At 40.4% G+C, this 18,446-nt stretch overlaps 1 protein-coding gene across 2 annotated transcripts in view; it reads right to left on the bottom strand.

Moving 5' to 3' along the window:
* Positions 1-18,446, bottom strand: part of MOCOS (molybdenum cofactor sulfurase) — a 387,414-nt gene that overhangs the window by 213,304 nt on the left and 155,664 nt on the right. For both annotated transcript variants that reach the window (XM_045006427.1, XM_045006428.1), the window contains exon 4: positions 6,251-6,892. In XM_045006427.1, the coding sequence (XP_044862362.1) occupies positions 6,251-6,892 (642 nt within the window). The remainder of the gene's footprint in view (positions 1-6,250; positions 6,893-18,446) is intronic.

The following is an 18,446-nucleotide window of genomic DNA, read 5'->3' as shown; positions in this document are numbered from 1 at the left end:
GAATTAAATTTTTGTATGAAATTGGGGCAGACTTAAAGCTGTTTTAAAATAAAAAATATGAAAAACGTTAATACATTTTATTTACAGTGTCATTATTCATATTAGTCTTGCTTCAGATAAGTAATTTGTATATTACATAATAAGTACTAAAGTGAATAACTTACTCAACAAAACCATTGCATGTAGCTATTCTTCTATTTATAGAGATGAAAAATGTCTTCAGATTTTTCAGCCTGCCTTTGCTGCAGCAAATGTTTCAGTTAAACTGGAGAAGTGTATAGAGTAAACTATCAAGTCTTTCTTGACCCACTGTAGCACTTTTTATCCTTTTTCAATGTGAAAAAGACCTTTCTCCACTGCAGTTTGAGACTGGTAGTGTCAGGTAAATGCGTAATGCAGTAAAGACATTTGGAAAGGCTGTTTGCAAATTATGCATGTTCATTATGGTCAGCATTTGCAGTGGTGTAGGCAGAGCTTACGATAATGGCTTGGAGGCAAGTTGCTTTACAGGTGAGCACCATCGAACCCATTTTTCAAAGATCTTTTCATTGAGGTCATCTGAATAGAATTCAATTAAACTTCTGAGAGACTCTGTAACAGCAGTACTCTCAAGGTCAAAGCAAAGCTGCGCGGGTCATGTAGTCCACAGGCAAGACAATAGTTGGACAACCCACATCAGTGACTGGATCCTCAGAGACCACAAGCGATCGCCGGGCAGACCAAAAACGCACTGGGCCAATCCCATGACAAAACTCTTTCGCCAGAAATGGAAAGAACATGCTAGCAACAAAATAGAATGGTGTGGCGTCGACTTGCATTCATGGTGGTACGGATGAGGACAAGCCGAACAAAGGTGATTGTCAAGGTCATCTGTTAAAAAACAGAAACGGTTGTTTATTTCTGAACATGCATGAATTCTTCTGTTGAGATGGCTGACAAGTGAGTCAACTATGGCAGAGGATGATTCAACTTTGAACTTCTCTTCACCAGTCAGCACAACAGCAGCACTATCATCCATGGATGCTAGAACAATTTTTATAGTGGGGGTGCTGAGAGCCATTGAACAAAACTGTAAACCCTGTATATGATGGAAACCACTTCAAACCAGTGGGTGCTGCCACACCCCCAGCACTCCTAGTTCCAGCATCTATGCTATCATCAGCCATATGCTTTGGACGATGTTGCCACTTTAACTGAAAGTTAGTTGTAGAACTTAAAGAGGTCGCAGATTCATGGTATTCCTCAAAAAGTCTCCATTGTGCTGCGGCAAACTCAGATAGTCACCCCAGCTGTGCCAGAGCTGTGCCTAAGTCCATTGTTTCAGACTGCAGAAGTTGATTTGTTTTCTTTATTCTTGTAAGGATACTACTCCAAACTGGTGTCAAAAATGCAGTCTCCAACTGATCCATGGTTTCAACTAATGGGTTTGGGTCTGCTTGTGTGTCACTCTTCTGCAGAGTGTCCACACCAAGAGCCTGAGGCACAGATTTGTAGCTTTTGTAGTTGCACGATAAACTGCAAAGTGCATCCGCTCAAGCTGACCACCTTGTGTCACTGAGGCACGTAGGGAAAAGTTTTCTCTTACCGGCCTCAGATGTCTCCTCATTCAGAGAATCTCGCTAGAGGCTCCAGCGATAAGTCGATCCTCAGAAAAGCACATACAGTTTTGGGACAAATCAAAAAAATTTAATTGCATCAGTGCATGACTCTGCAGCAGCAACACCACATAGATCAAGTGAGTGGGTCATGTATGGGATGTACACTGCTTTCTTGTTGACCGCAATTGCCTGAGCTTGCACAGCAGAATAAGTGTTAGACATGTTACTAGCATTGTTGCATGTGTGTCCTCTGCAGTCCTTTAGATTGATATTTAGTTTGTCACTTAGGGTTTCATTGATAACATTAAACAGATGAAGACCTGTATGCAATGTAATTGGAAGAATTCCAAAACTGTTCCACAGGTTTACAGTTATTCAGCACATAGCACACAGTAAATGTCAGCTGATCAGTATGGCTAATATCTGGCATGGAATCAAGGCTGGCAGGCCAGGAAAGAGTCGTACTCTGCTAAGAACTAAGCAACCAAGGAAGTTGCTACTATTAAGACTGCCAAAGGTTTCATTAGTCCTTCTCAGTGCCAGACCTTGTGTTGTCAGAAATTTTATTGCTGATACAACTTGCTTCAACACTTCTGTCCAGTAATTTCTTTCTTTAATACACCTATCAGCTATATGTTTATCAAGGGCTTGAGTCTTCAATAAACACACTGCATAAGTGGGTGAGAGCTTGTCGGTGCTTAGTAGAACTTTCGTGGTCACCAAGTCTGCCAATGTGATCCCATGAATCAAATCCTCTCTTGGCTAGTGCAGATGTGCTATTCAGAGAAAACAATTTGCACACAAAACAGAAGACACAGCCAGTCAATGGTGAGTATATGAGCCAGGGCCTTTCAATAGTTTCAACATTCAGGGACACTTGATTGAAGGTTATATCACAGAATTTTCTAAAATCAAAAACATTTTAATATTAATGCACACTCTCCAACATTTGAGTTGAAAAAATACACACTTGTGGGACATTAAGACATAGTATAGTAATGAACAACTTAGAATGTACATTTTTACATTTAGATACAATAAAAATCTGTTTATTTCAATTGTCTCACAAAATTAATGGTTAAGTCAACCCCTGCTGGAAAAACTTGATCTCATAAAATGACTCAAGTAATGTATAAAAAAAACATAAAAAGTTATAATTACTTTGTTCTGTCCTTATGTGGTCTTGATGACATTGCATATTTTCCATCACGATTTTGGCAGAAATGTCTATGCGGTAGTTGGGTGAAAACATCAACAGTCCACAGGGCAGCATCAAAGGAAGATAATTGTGGTGGTGTAGTTTGCAGCAGCAGTTTTATTGCTGTGTTCTTTATTTGGCAAAAGGATTTTGTTAGAAGAAACAGCATGTTCTTCAGAGTCATGATCAATGTAGGATGCACCTGCCGCCATACTAGTATAATCAATTACATGCTCATCATCATTACTAGTACTGCTAGTAGTATTAGTATCACCACCAAGAGTCTCTGCATAAGCAATGCTGTTTTGCATTCTGATCTTCTGATTCTGCTTTATGCTTCCATTTTTGTGTGCCACTTAAATGTTTTTTTCATAATTATTTTCTTTATCACTTGGACTTGTTCATTCATTCTATGATTATAGTTTCCTGCTCAGCACCTCACCCATGCCTGCAGGAGACTACAGTATGTGCATACGCACATTACACCGCTGACAGTATGACACAATGCGCCTCACTGTAAATGACTGCAGTGCGGAAATAAAATGTAAACTACAACACCATGACAATATGTTTCTGTGACACTTAAAATATACACATACTTTTCAAATAGTTTGTTTTTTAAAAGGTAGCACCAAATTCTTCCTATATACATTTCAATAGAGAATGCGTGTATTGCGATTCACGATGTGTACACTTAAATCTATATATTTAGTTGCTATGGGCCCCTTCCGAGTGTGGGCCCAGCGCAATGGCACCATTGGCACCATAGTAAACCCAGTACTGCCTAGAGATTAAAGTCTCTGTAGCTCTTTAATGATCCTGTGAGCTTTCCAGTCACCGAAATCACATTTCTTAAAGCAACTGAGGGGAGAGACAGAGTGAGAGAACAAACATTAGGGATTGATGAATTTTTCTTAGTAGTGTTGTGAATTTTAAATTCAGAAAATAACAAGGATTTTTTTTATAGGGACCTTTAGCACTTTAAATACTATAGTGCCATAGAAATAATAGAGTAACAAAAGTCTTTGAACATACAGGACTAGCTAACAGGGAGAAATGTATCCAGATAGAGACCCCTATACAAGCCCTATCTACAATTAAGTAAGTAAGGACAGATTGCCTTTTACTCGGTGGGCATGGAACTGGTGTACTTTTATAGTATAGTGAAGGCAGGATTCTAGATAGAGCCATTTAGGTATTACACCCTCAGTGTGTGCAACACAGGTGCATAGATGATCCCCACTTATTGGTATGGAAAGTGTGTTTAAAGTAGAGTCGGGGAGTGGACCAAGTATCCACCACTACATAGATCCTCCGGTCTTTTTCTCCCGCCGAGAGAAGGAGTGCAGTAGACAGAGGCTATTTACGACAGCCTGTCAGCGGAAGTGGATCTGCTGCTGCTCCACACCCCTGAGCAGAGATTTCTGCTCCTGCAGCACTCCCCAGTACCCAGCCAATGTAATTCAGCTACATACTGTAATCGGGATTTGCCCTTTAACATGGGTTTGAAGTGGGAGCTAAGTAATACATTGGACCTTGTGTAGATCCTGGGGTGAATGGATTTCAAGGTTGTTCTTAAAAGATACACTCAGAAATGAAACATGCTCCTCAAACAAACAGTTAACAGGTTGGGATACTCCAGATTAGTGGGTAGACACAACCATCCTATTGACAGGTATAGAAACAGCTACTGGTGTCTTTAAGTTAAGTGTTCCAGAATGATCAGCATCAGAATAGCAAGCCCAAATACAAAGGAAAAATAGGGCAGAGGATGAATATTTTATCACTCCACACTTGCTGTACAAATCATATAATGTTATCCCCTGCTGTGCAGAAACAAAGACAGAAAATGAGGCTAGATTTCTGAATGACGATAATAATCTGTCAAGCTGTTTGATACATGGATGAAAATATAAAAACTCAAGATTTTAAGTGTGTTTAGGGATAGGAAGAGAGATTACTACTATACAATAGGAAAAAAATCAGAGCTGAATTTAAGTGAGTCTATGGAATCTACAAAAGTCCAAGATGATGCCAATTATACCTTATTTTGGTGCTCTCAATATGGAAGTAACATCAGCAAAGTGTATCCATAAGGCAAAAGTATCAATTGTGTCAGCCTTGAGAAGGAATTACATTACCTTATAAATCTCCACTCAAGTCTCACACAGCCTTGGAAGAAGCCATTTCCTTAGTAAACTAAGCCCTGATTATGTGAGGACAGGGAATTCCTTCTGCCAGATGGGTTTCCGAGATACATTTTCTAATCTACCTTGTGAATATTTTTTAGTTTCAAAAAACTTTCCTTCTGAAATAAAATATAAATCTGAATATCTCTTATTATGTTCCCTCGTAGTGAGAAACTAGCACTTTTAAAAGAACTTTTTAGCACTTTTAAGAAACTAGTACTTTAAAATCATACAAATATCAAATGATAAAAGACAGAAGGAGCCCCAAAGTGGTGCATCTGATAATAGAAGCTGGCAGAGTTATAACTTGGCAAGCATTACTGTCTCTATGAGCACAGATGACCCTATTTACATCAATCATGGGCCCAGAAATATGGTTAGCATATTAGCCTTGTCAATGATGGCCAGGAAGTACATTTTAAACATAACAGCTGGGTCCCAACAGTTTGATCTGTTCCAATGTTGTGACTAGAAATAATACATTAAAAAAAATCCCATAACCTTGTAAAGAAATATCTTGATAAATAGTTGAGAGATTCAGACTGAGATTTCCAAAGCCACACAGGTTCCCATTAATTTCTAATGGGAATTTGATATGCAAATTCCTGATGTAGTTTTGAAAATTTCAGCCTCAGTAGTCAAAACTGTAGACATGCATAATACCGTTACAATTCTGGCCAGTATTGACTATATGCTAAATGTGAATAACAAGAAAATGTTATGAGTTCAAATAATCAATAAAGGGTTAGACGTCAATATTCAAACACAATGACTAAAATCCAGCATTTGAATACTCATACTGATTCTTTGGTATGTGAAACAGTCATTTATGTGCCTGAGTATGCAGTGGTAGGGTTTGGGTATCTGAGGGCCCCATATCTGAAAATTAGATGCCACATGACCTGCCTATCTGAGGAATCAGATTGAAAAATGTCCTTATTTCAACTCTGTAGTGGAAATAAATAAAACTAGCCTCTTTGGATTTAATAGGACACAGCCTCCAAAGCTCACAGTCAGAGCCTTTTAGGCAAAACAGCATGGCTCACAATGGGCCCGTCACCTAAATATTTTTGAAATAAGTGCTATAAACAGATCTCTGTTCAATGACAGACTGACATTATTTTTAAAATAGAAAAAAAATTTCAGAACATTTTATCTTACACACAATCAGTTTCAAAGAATAAATAAGCACTACCAGAACACACACATTTTTCTAATACAAACAACATCCACATGAATCCTGATTTTGCGAAAGAACACATTACCTTTCTGCTATAGATGGTCTTGGGGAGTAAAATTCTTCTCCTGCAAGGTAGCCAGCTGCAGTTCCACCTCCGAAATAACTTTTCCTCAAGAAGGGTGCAATTTGGTTGTTTACCAACAATGCTCCTAAACCAGTAGGGAATCCAAAGATTTTATAGAATGAAATGGGGATAAAGTCTGGCTGGTGAACTGTTAAGTCTAATGGAGAGGTACTGACATATGAAGCCGCATCCAGTAGAACAAACCACTTCCCTGGTGTTTTGATGGGGCAGAGCTTTCCAGATTTTATCTCCTGTATCCATGAAAGAGGATATTTGATACCTGAAAAATTGCTCTGAGCTGGATAACAGAAAAGATGAGGTGTCATGCAGTTCTGTTCTTCAGCTGGTACTCTGTTTTTCTCAGATAATAAAATGTCCTTGGGTTTCACAGGAACAGATAACACATTCATTGCAGCAGTTATCCCCCTCATACCCACCACCGATGTGTGACTGTCAGTTAGGTAACAAAATCGACTGCTGGGGTGCCCCAAGCCTTCAGGCATCCAAGGGAATGTTTCTGCTACCAGCTTAAGTGCAGCTGTACTTCCAGATGTGAAAATGATAGTGTAATCTTCTGCAGTTGTACTGAAGTGTTGTAATATTCTGCAAAGAAAAGAAAAAAAAACAGACACCAAAGGAGTTATTTTCTTGTATTTCATATCTATTGTGCATTGTATTAAAAAGTAACATTTGTTTTTTTCTTGCTATACATTATTTTGCCCCAGGACCTAAATAAAATCTAAGTAGACAGGCTTGGCCAAGTACTGTTCACAGTTAGCAGAATGGAGTTGCACCAGTATGAGTGAAGTTACTCTGTTCATGTTTTGCAAAAACTGGCACAACAGAGTCGTACTGATGTCACTGTGAGCAATGTGTGTCTCAATCCTATAAAATATGTACTCAACTCTGCTTGCATTGAAAACAATGGCAAAATTTCCCTTGACTTCAATGGTGGTCTATAGTTGGGTGGGGTGAACTCTACATGAATTTTGCTTGAGTTCTGGTTTTGATTACAAACTTTTAATGAAAATCAAAACTGGATGGTGGGGGCAGGATAGCTCAGTGGTTTGAGCATTGGCCTGCTAAACCCAGGGTTGTGAGTTCAATCCTTGAGGAGGCCACCTAGGGATCTAAAGCAAAAATTGGTCCTGCTAGTGAAGGCAGGGGGCTGGACTCAATGACCTTTCAAGGTCCCTTCTAGTTCTAGGAGATTGGTATATCTCCAATTATAACCTAACACAATGCAGCTGTAAGCACAGTATCTAATCACCATTTAAGACTCACCAGTTTTGAGGTTTTATGCATGACTTAAATCACAAAAATGCCCTCTTCTGGCCCTCCATGCAGGGCTGAATTTTACCCAATATACACAGTGATGGAACACTCTGTTAGCATCTTGTATTTTTATTAAAATGAGATAATCGTGTTCTGATTTCCCCTAGTAGTGGTTGAAAAGCCAGAAGAGCACAGTACAGCAATGTTTATTACCAACAGATCATGGTAATTTTTCTTTAGTTCAAGTATTGAACCAGTTTCTTTTGGATATGAGAAATCCTAATTCAGATCCTAGCAAAATCAGATTTATTCCATCTCCTGTACTTTTTAGTGTTAGAAATATTATTGGAGAGGAGCAGACTGCTCTCAGAAATCAACAGGTGCAAACTTGAGTACTTTGGTCACTGTGGGCATAGAGACAGAAATAAACTTGAGAAGGTTATCATGCAAGGAAAAGTAGTGGGTCACTGTGGTAGGGGATGACTAGCGTGGAGATGGATGGAAGGGGTGTGCAGTAGATCCCTAGGAGGTCAGCTGTTGAGTGTGTGAAGTTATCGATGGATTGAGAAGGCTTCTGAAAATTCTGCTATGATGTCAACAAAAGTAAATGAAATTACAGTTCAAACATCATCATTAAAAAGTAATATCTAGATGGAGACCCACCACCTACTCTGTCCAGTTCCTAACTCTCAATCTATTTTAGGTTGTAAGTTCGTTGGGGGCAGATTAAGTGTCTTTCTGGATAAAGTAAATTCTAACCTCTCTTATCCATTGTGCACTCCAATGAAAGTCAATGGGATTGTATGGGGGAGTATGTTAGCACAGAAAGTTGCCATCTGCTTGTAAAATACTTATACAATAATAATACCACCAACAAAGATAAGAAGGGGGCAGCTGGAATAAGCAGATGTACATGGATAAGGCTGTTCTCGGTGCTGCCTCGTGGGAGACCCTACATCAGAAGCAACCTCGTGACTTCCAGTGATCCAGACTGAGAAAACTGAACATGTTTCAGAAGTGACACTTGGTCTCTTAGGAGGGAGACTAGCAGATGCAACTCTTATGCAGTTTCCTTGCTAGCCACGGGGGTCTTTTCTTATGATGCGCATTCATAAACTTCCATTAACATCACTGGGAGTTGCACAGTTATGTAAGAGAGAATAGACACAGCATGTGAAGCAGAGCAAATCACAACTCTGACAGAGCAAATCAGCGCATACGTGCTGCTGACCAGGGAGGGAGTTATTAGAACTGGCCCTATTGCAGGTCATTGCTGGGAGTGTTGTAATGTATTAGTCCAGTCTGGTCTGCGGGCTGCCAGTTTTACTCCAAGCACTGGATTCTACAGCTCTAGCCTTTGATGGGTCCCCATAAACTTTTTAAGTAACAGAAAATCCATTTACTATGGCAGCCAGAAACTAAAAGGTGCAATTCTCTAGGCACCATTACTTTAGATCAACCCGAGGCTCCCTAACCCATGAGTGGGCAGTAATCCTTTACAGTTTAGGGCCTGCCTCAAAATGCTAAAGGTGGGCCTGGCATGCTAGTCTCATAGACATTTGACAAAACAAATAACCAGTATGAGTGATGACTGAGAACTGACCACAGAGCTAAAAAATCATGCTGAAATTATTCCAACTGCACCTTCGTCACCACCAGGAAATTTTAATTGTGCTGGAAAGAAAATAGACTGCAGCAGATTTATCCACACACGTGTGTTCTACTGAGTATTTTCTTGACTGTACCTTTCAGTCTGGCTTCTTCAGAATATTAGCTTTTTGAAATGTGATGTAACCAAGGCTCAATTGAGGTCTTCAATAAGTAAAGAAAAACTCTTAGGATTTGCAGTAATATCAGTAGAACCTGAATTTAACCTTTAAATACAACTGTTTGATTAATCTGAAAGAAATTAGATGGTATTTCTGAAACTGATCAGCTGAGTTTGAGTTCCTGCAAATGTTTATAGTCTGAGAGTGTATTTATATTTTAGGATAATTTATAGAGCAACCATACAGCCACACTCAATTTCCAGCATATTTGTCTTCAAGGGAAAAAGCCTATAGTGAGAGATGCAGATTAGCCTGGTGGATAGGACACTGGATTGGTACTCAGGCTCACCTCAGTTTTAATCCCAGTTCTACTACTGATTTGTTGTGTGACCTATGGGAAGGCACCTCTCTGTTTCCTGTCCCAGTCTGTGTCTATTGGGATCTGTTTTCACTATGTGTTTGTATACTGTAGTACTACTTAGTACAAAGGAGCCCTGATTTTAGTTGGAGCCTCTAGGAGCTGCCATTGTCTTAGCAAGAGGGGACGTTTAGGTGGGCAGTGAGAGAAGTGTTCACAGGAGGATGAGAATGTGGGCAGGGAAGAGTGCAGATTTCTCCTTACATTTTTTATGCTTCTGTCTTCTCTTCCTTTTTGAAAACATTTCCTCTGCTCCCTTCTCCTCTTTCTTCCCCTTTTCTACTGTACGTCTCATATCCTCACCAGCCACCCGACCATTCATCCTATCACATCCATAGTCCCTGGTGTCCACCCTTTGCACTCTTCTACCTCCAATACTCTGTCACAATCTAGAGCTCACATGCAATGCAGAAGAGGTGGACAGAACCCTGGCTGGGACAGTAGCCCTCTACATATGGTAGTAGAAGTGCAGTTGAGTTACCTGCCTTGATTTTAATCTGATTCAATTAATCTGATTCTCTTCTCATTCATTCACATTAATGCAGAGAGGTGTGAGAATGGGGGACTAGAACTGTCAGAGATCAGGGCCTGCAGCTGAGCCTGGATCAGCTGACTAACTGCAGCTACAACACCTCATTGACCAGAGCACCTGATTGTCTAAGTGGCATTTCCAGGTCCACTCTTAAACCCAGCAATGGCTGTTAGCTAGCAACTGCTCAGTGCTTAAGCCTGCAGCTGTGATCATTTTTCTGTGATCATGCCCAGCCTTGCTCTGACCATTAGGCATGACTGCCCATGCCCCAGTCCCTGACAAGTCAGTTAGCATTTTTTTCCTCGGGGAAAGGGTGGAACAGGAATAAGTAATTTTTTGGTGGATGGGTGAGTCAGTAGGATTGTCTGTGGTCCCCCCAAAATTTTTTTTTGCTAAAATCACTTCTGTAGCCATGATGTAGTGCCTGTAACATTACATTATAACTAGCGCGCTCTCTCTGTATGTATGTGTGTGTGTGTGTGTGTGTATACACACACACACACACATACAGATTATAGTTAGGGTCTCTCTATTTTTTTTAACTGAGTTTTGAAAGCATTTGCAAAAAGCTAGGCTCTATACACAACAAGCCAACCTCTATAACACAGTGAGCTCTTTATGTGTTGATGTGTCTCAGCACTGTAGCAAAATATATAACCACTCTCAAAGGATACATTTTGAGCCCACAGTTTTATTCCAGAGACCAGGTAATGTGAACAAACCACTCAGATTTAGCATCTTTTCATAAGAGCAGAACAGCCATAAATAAAAATTTTATACTGAAGGAACTTATCAGATCTGCCTCAGCTGAGCCCTCTTCTACCTTTTAAACATTCCTTGCTCTTCGCCCCAGCCAGACTTTCTGTGCTGCAGAGCTGAGCTGGAAGAGAGGCAGACCTAGACAGAGGGACAAATTCAACCCCAGAATAAGTAGGTGCAACTCCCACTGGGAATTGTACTCACTTACCCCAGCACTAAATTTGGCCGAAGACTTAAAATGACAAAAGCTGAGATACAGGAATGGGTTTTAATAAAACCAGGCTGTTGCCTAACAACACTGAGCAGAGCAGGTGAATACTGTTGTAATAAGACACATGAATATTCCCCATCATTTAAAGGGAACTTGACCATACATGCAGCTTTGCAAACCTACAGTGGAAAGTCTATTCTGGTTTCGAGTTAAAAAATAAGGATATGTAATTCAACTATGTAGACTTGAAAGAGTCATATATGCTCTATAACTGACCTTGAAGAGAAATCCATTTTTAACTCTACTTACTTTTATAAGTTAAATTTAGGAGCAGCGAATAATTTTTGGAACAAAATCTATAGAATATTTTTGCTGTATCTGATTCCAAGTATTTCACTTTAGTAGCTGCAGGTGACTGTTTCAAACAAATGAATCAAGATTTAGGGTAAAAATTAAGTGCCTACATGACTTAGAAGCCTAATGGGCCAGATTTTCAAAGGTATTTAGGCACCTAAAATGCAAATAAGCGCCTCCTGGGATTTTCAAAAGCACCTAAGCAAGTTAGGGGCCTGGGTCCAATTGTCTTCAATGGGAGTTAGGCGCCTAATGGGATTGACAAAAGTATCTAAGCAGATTAGGTGTCTATCTTTAAGTGCCTGAATACCTTGAAAATTTGACCCTGAGCGACTTTTGAAAAAAGGGACTTAAATCCAGATTTTTAAAGTTATTTACAAGTTGTTCCACTCATTGTTGCAGTGCCCAATTGGTTTAGGAGGCTAAGTCTCATTTTCAAAAGTAACAGGCATTTAGGCACCTAACCTTTGAAATTAATGGGCGTCAGGCACCTAAATATCTTTGAGGATCTGGGCCTAAGTTACTTTTGAGATTAAGACAGGCATTGCAGCGCTGAGTGGAGCAACACACGAATAACTTTAAAAAATCTGGGCCTTAGTCTGATATTTTGGCTGAAGCATTTTTGACATCATAAAAGTAAAAAAATCAAAACAAAAACACCTTTAAAGTAATTTTATCCTCCCAAATTACTCCTGTTTGAGAATTTATAGTCTACACTTGAACACAATGCTGATGAAAACAGTTGACCTCAGAGCCCCTCAGAATAAGGTTTATAAAAGAAATACCAGCAACCCCTGAACCATAGCAGCACTGCCATAACTAAATCAGAGTACTTAAGGGTAGTAGAATTCATACTTCTGAATGAACACTGCAATTCACAGTACTATAGTCTCCTTTTTGACGTAAAGATTGGGAAGCACTGGCTATTTATTACACATAGACTCCCTAATGTTCTGCGTCTCAGTAGAAAACATATCCTATTATAGTGAAATGCAGTTCATGTTCATCACCTTTATTACCCTCTTGAAGATTTTATTTATCGCAGTACATAAGGTGGTGTTGTCAGCGGGACTAGAGTCTTGCTGAAGGAAGCTCTGATGGCTTGATCTACTGTAGCTCACTGCTGCAAGTTGTAGTCGTATTTTATATTGTTACAAACTTTCACCTTCCAAAAAACTTGCAGCAAGAAATGATTACCAGGATAATTGTTTCCTTAAAGATACCGATGCCACTGCCATGTGGGGGATGATGAATGAAAGTCTGAGACCTGACTTGCTCCTTTACTCTGGTGCGAGCAGGGTCTGACAGGGCTGAGGTGGCAGCAGGCCCAGGTTTTGTAGTCCTGCAACTGGTGTTGCTTTGCAATGCTCCCTCTATAAGCTGATCAAAACAGGAGAAGGAGCTCACAAATTCTGGTGGGGGTCACCACAGATCTTGCAGTCAAGTGCAGAGAAAGTGCCAGCAGCCACTGGTATTTAAAACACCATGTCATCTAGATGATCACTAACCAGGGCGAGACAACACTGTGGTAAGACTACCAGTGGCCATCTACACTAGCACTTCCACTGCGGCTACCAATGGCAGAGCTGTAGCAGCCCTGAAGTAATGGTGCAAGAGTTCTCCATCCCTAACATGGCTAGTGTAGATGCAGCCTTGAACTTTCCATTTTCCTCCTGGAGAATAACTGATGTGAGATGATTTGACCCTTAACTGTCTTTGTTTTGTTAGGCTTTTAGGCTTTAAATACTTCCAAATGGTGCTACCTTGCAAAGTCCTGCCTCTACCCTCCCTACTCTCTGAAAATCAAGAGGAATGAAAATTTTCCCCAAGACTTTTAAAACCCTGATAAAAACTCACATTGCTTGATTTGCTTTCCATGTTACAATATAATTAAAACTGGCTCCCATATATTCATGTTACTGTTAGCATGACCCAAATGTGGCAAAGTTGTTTGTGATTTTTAGTACTGACGTTTACATTCACTTTTGAATTGGGTATTTTTCTGCTGGTGCTAGCTGGCAAAGCCATTTATTCATGGTTAGGGAAAGCCATCACGCCCAAGATTTCTGAATTGAAGATACAGCCATAGTTGCCTATCAATAGGCATTAATTTAAATCATGCTCAGCAAACAGGGTGTCATCATCAGCTGCCCTTGTGCACATAATCCTTTACTTTTATCATCATTGAATACTGTTGTTATCATGGTGCTCAGAGGCTCCACTCAGAGACTCTCTGTGGTGCACAGAGAAGACTTCACCATCTCTGTGCTTTTCCGCACTGCAACCAATTTCTCTCTCTCTTTGAAAGGGTGTAACATTTCTCATTGATCAGCTAAGGGCCTGATCCTGTTCCTGGCGAAGTCAATTGAAAGACTGACTTCAATTACAGTCCTGCTCCAAATACCTGACTTCAGTGAGGACTAAAATGACAGCCTAAAGCAATGTACACTGTTGTAGTCATTAACAACATCTGAACAGGACCCAGCTGAGACTCCATGGAGTCATCATACTGCTGAAACTGCGATATGTAGCAACGACCCTTTTAGTGTGTTCTTATTTCCTTCTTTATTTACATGACCTATAGGCACAGTACCCTCAGTTAGGGTGAAATCCACCCCAGTGCAAAGCCATGTGCATCACTTACAACCAATAGCACACTCCGGCATTTTCCCTTCTTTCCCTGCAGGCAGTAGTAAAAGAGGCAGCATAACATAACTACTTACCATTATAACCCTCATTTGAGCATCGATTATCTGAATTAAATAGAAAGCTCTTCAGGAAACATCTTGTACATTGTAGTGCAGAGATAAGATTTCTTCATTCCCTGTTTTCTACAGCATCAAGTGAAATGGCAGATCTCCTTTCCTTATTACGTACATCTCAATTCCTAACCAAAACCAATTTGAAACCTATACATGTTTTATACATTAAGCATCTTCAAGCAGGAGCCTACTCTATCCAGTTTATCTTTCCAAAGCAAAAAGTTCTTTGGACGAGAAAACATATACGTTTTTCTTTTTCTTAAAACTGTTTTCAGAACAAATCTAAGGTGCATTATCTCCCCTACATGCACAACGAATTAGGTGCAGCTCCAATGACTTCAACGAAGTGACCCTCATGTAAATGACAGCTGTATTTAGTCCTGTGTATTTCTCTTTCAACATCCTTTTAGTTGCTTTGTCCAGCTTCAGTTTTCTTCTTTCTGCTGCCAACATACAAGTTACAATCATGCTCCAAATACCTGATTCCCTACAGTTACACTACTTATACTCACCAGTTATACCCATTTTCTGACCAATTTACACAGCAGGTCAGATTTGGATCTCAGCTATTCCCACTATCACTGATGTACATAAGAATAGAATCTTACCCACTGTATGTAACTTACATCTCTGCTGCTTATGGCATCACTGAATTTGGCCCACTAAAAATCCTGCCACTTGAGAAGCTCCAATTGTCACAGGTGGAGGATGGAAAGATTCCTCCTTTTCTATCTGAAAGCAATACATTATTTAGCCACTTACAAGTCTGAATTGAAGCATTAGGTTCCATTATATTTATCTTCCTGGGAACCAATTGATCCATAAGAGAGATATTGTGGAATAGCCATTTGTTTACCCTTGGACATGGTTGGTCTTTACTAGGTGAAAACTCCCTCAAATTCTGTGAAGCCACTAACGTAGTAGTCTGTATGAGGTTTGCCTCATGTTATGCTCAGAATAATATTTGGAGTCGAAAGGCTACCTGATGGCCTCCTGCAGGAGAAGATGCACAACTGGCAAAGTATACAGAAACATACACTGCAAAGTAAAGCTACTGTTCAACCCAAGTTACAGAATTCACTCCCAGGAGGTGTTTGGATCCTGGGTTTTTGTCTCAGGCATATCTGTACTACACAGTAGAATTTCAGTTGGTACTATGGTATCATATACAATCTGAATCTTGACACAAGCACGGGGCACCGACAAACACACCAAGCAATATTCTCCAGACTGACTCCACACTGTTGGAACAGCATTGTTGTAATGCAAAAATGTCCCTATCATCTTTGACAGCACCCTACGCTACTAAACATGGCAGGCATATGAAAAAACCTCCATGTGGTAATTGTGAATTCTGTGTAATTAATCCTACATTTTCTCTGGTAGACAAGGGGATAAAGAGTCATACAGTTTAAAAAATGAGTTGTGAACATTTTAGTGAATAAAAGTTGCAAAATCATTTTCCTATTAACTGGTAGGGATCCGGTATTTGGATAGTTGCCAGGTAGTTGTGAAAATGCTTGTGAATCCCAAAAGTTTCATCAGTTGTAGCAAGCCTGCAAATTCCCACCATACGTCTTTTATTTGTTATTTCGAATTAATTATTCATCATGTATGTTATTCAAGTCATCCTGCCAGGAAGCACAAAAAATACCCTTTAATTTAGGTGACCAATTACTCAAGACTACACATGATTAGTGAATAATCGCTGTGAGCAATTTATGAACAAACCATAATGAAATTTATTTGCATAACCTATTTGGCAGATACTTACAAATAACAACTGAACTAGAATAAACCAGGACCAGTTTGTGAATGATTTGTGAAGTAAAAACCAGGCTATATTCACAGCAAATATTATTTCCAATAAATAATTAAACCACTTGTAATAGACACCAGGAAGAAGGGAGGGATAGCTCAGTGGTTTGAGCATTAGCCTACTAAACCCAGGGTTGGGAGTTCAATCCTTGAGGGGGCCATTTAGGGATCTGGGGCAAAAATCTGTCTGGGGATTGGTCCTGCTTCAAGCACAGGGGGTTGGACTAGATGATCTCCTGAGGTCCCTTCTAACCCTATGATTCTATGAAGCAAAATCACAGGCAGCCATCAGGAGAGCTTTTTACTAGTATGGACATTTCTACTATATCACAAGCTATTGCTGCCTAGGCCAGCTTTAAATTGTGATGGGTTTATTATAGCATTTTACCCTGTAGGGTACCACTGGCAAACCACTGTTACTGTATTTTCCCAGTAGCCGTCCTAAAGTGCAACTTGCCGCAGTGTGTTTTGGGAAGTTTGTGTAATGCCTCATGGGACGAAAACATTGTCGCAGGGGAAAATGAAAACATTGTGTCGGCTTCCCATGATGCACTGTGCTCAATGGCAAACAACGCAGTGCTTTTTGCATCTTAAAACTGCCGTGCATACACCTTAACCCCAGAAGCATGGAGCCTGCTCAGTTGTGAACTCTTGCTATGAGCATCTCAAACACCTTGCACCTTCCCCTGCAGTATTTCCAGAGCTGAAGTAGGGTCTGCCCTGCAGAACATAGCAATGTCCTGCAAGCAGCCCTGCTGCAAGCCACTAAAGAAAACAATTCACAGTTGCTGCTGCCAGGCAGAGAGCAGCTGCACTCTGTTGAGTGCCGTATCTGGTCCCATGAAACAAAGACTGACTGGTGGGACTGCATCATTTTGCAGGTATCGGATGATGAGCAGTGGATGCAGAACTTTCAGATGTGGAAGGCCACCTTCCAGGAACTTTGTGCAGAGCTTTCCCCTGCCCTGCAGTTCAGCAACACAAAAATGTTGTTGTCTCTAGACTCACACACCTGTGAGGTGTCCACATTGCTTGTGGGGGTGCTGGTAGGGTCACCCCTGAGAATCTCATGCAGTTCATTGTAGAAATAGCATGTGTGGGATTCAGCACCAACACAACTGTTTGCCTCCCTTGCCTTCTGGTACGCTTGGCGAAGTTCTTTTATTTTGACACGGCACTGCTGTGTGTCCCTTGTGTCTCCCCAGTTCCATGAGTGATCTTTACATAGATGTCAGCGTTTCTTCCGCTGGATCAGAGCTCTACCTGCACAGACTCTTCTCCCCACACAGTGATGAGATCCAGCACCTCCTGTGCAGCCCAGGCTGGAGTGCATTTGGGGCGTGCAGTCTCCATGATCAGCTTTGCTCAAGCTGACATGCTCCCAATGCTAATCAAACAGGAAATGGGAAATCAAAAATTCCCGGGGCTTTAGTAGGAGAGAGGCAGTTTCCTGTGTGCCTGGCTGCAGTGCAGCAGAGTTGAGAATGATCTCCAGAGTGGTCACAGATGAGCATCGTGGGACACCTCCTGGAGGTCAATTAAGTCAAATTACACAACGCTGTGTCTACACTAACTTTCAGTCGACCTATGAAAATCAAATTGAGCTCTACGCCTCTCGCAGAGGTGGATTACAGAAGTCAACATTAGAGGCGACTTAGGTCAGCGTAAAGGACCCGGTAGGATAGACACATACATTAACAGGTTGATTTAAGGCGGCTTCCTTCGACCTAACTTTTTAGTATAGACTAGGCCTAAATCTCTAATCATAACACATTTTCTTAGCTCTTAGCACAGAGCTCCACCCCTTAGCACAGATTCTCCAAGGTTTCAGTATCTCTCAGCAAGCACCATCTGTGTGATGTCTGTATATGTGATGAATACTTGCTTATAACTGGCCAGCAATTAGTTTTATTTGCTTGCTGTTTCTGGTAAAGCTCAGTGTAAAAGCTGGCTGTTTTATTTCCTCCCACAGTGCAGAATAATGTGATAGGTGAAGATTTAAAGGCTGTTTGAAAAAAAATGTTTAAAGAAATAGCCTGCTTGGGTTTTCTGCTGACTCTAGTCTCTTTAGCCTGTTACAATCCTTGACCTACTAAATAACCTCTGTTGAGAAATTAAAAATTCTTTACACTTCCACCAGAAATGCAAGGTGTGTATGTTTGTTTATAATTGACATTGCCATCAGATCTTTAAATTTTTTATTCTTTGCTTAATTTTTCTTTAAGGGGGTTGTTTCTATTTGAGACGTGCTCTTTGTAC

The sequence above is a fragment of the Mauremys mutica genome, chromosome 2 (assembly GCF_020497125.1).
Source record: "Mauremys mutica isolate MM-2020 ecotype Southern chromosome 2, ASM2049712v1, whole genome shotgun sequence".
Lineage (NCBI taxonomy): Eukaryota > Metazoa > Chordata > Testudines > Geoemydidae > Mauremys > Mauremys mutica.
This window is presented reverse-complemented; position numbering and strand designations above follow the sequence as displayed.